Source organism: Cariama cristata, unplaced genomic scaffold (assembly GCF_000690535.1).
Source record: "Cariama cristata isolate BGI_N322 unplaced genomic scaffold, ASM69053v1 scaffold29473, whole genome shotgun sequence".
Taxonomy (NCBI): Eukaryota; Metazoa; Chordata; class Aves; order Cariamiformes; family Cariamidae; genus Cariama; species Cariama cristata.
Window position 1 is genome coordinate 1,837 of NW_009609390.1, and position 356 is coordinate 2,192.

The window sequence follows — 356 nt, forward strand, 5'->3', positions numbered from 1 at the left end:
CTGCTGGGAGGGGAGCCAGCAGCCCCCTCCCGGAAAGGCCCTGGGGGGCAGCAGGGCCATCACATCAGCCTCCGGGGTGGTGGGGAGGCCCCACACTCACAAAGTTGGCGGCGTCCATGATGCCATCCTCCACGGGGTGGGTGCAGTCCAGGGTAAACTTCAACACCTGCTTCTTTTTTTTGCCACCTTTCGCTGCGGGCTTCTTCTGCAGCGGGGGGGAAAGAAAGAGCCGTGAGGGAGCGGCTCCACGCAACGGGCCCCGGGGAGGAGGGAGGGGACCAAACCGAGCTCCCGGCTGGAGGCAAGGGGACCAGGCCGAGCTCCGGACTGGAGGGAGAAGGAGGGGAAGGGGGCCG

The 356-nt window shown here is 67.1% G+C and overlaps 1 protein-coding gene across 1 annotated transcript in view; it reads right to left on the reverse strand.

Annotated features, from left to right (window-relative positions):
* LOC104159589 (60S ribosomal protein L22) overlaps positions 1-205 on the reverse strand; it is a gene marked incomplete at both ends in the record, with an annotated part of 998 nt that extends 793 nt beyond the window's left edge. Inside the window, one exon of the mRNA XM_009697532.1 lies at positions 101-205. Coding sequence (XP_009695834.1) covers positions 101-205 — 105 coding nt within the window. The remainder of the gene's footprint in view (positions 1-100) is intronic.
* Positions 206-356: the final 151 nt, after the last annotated feature.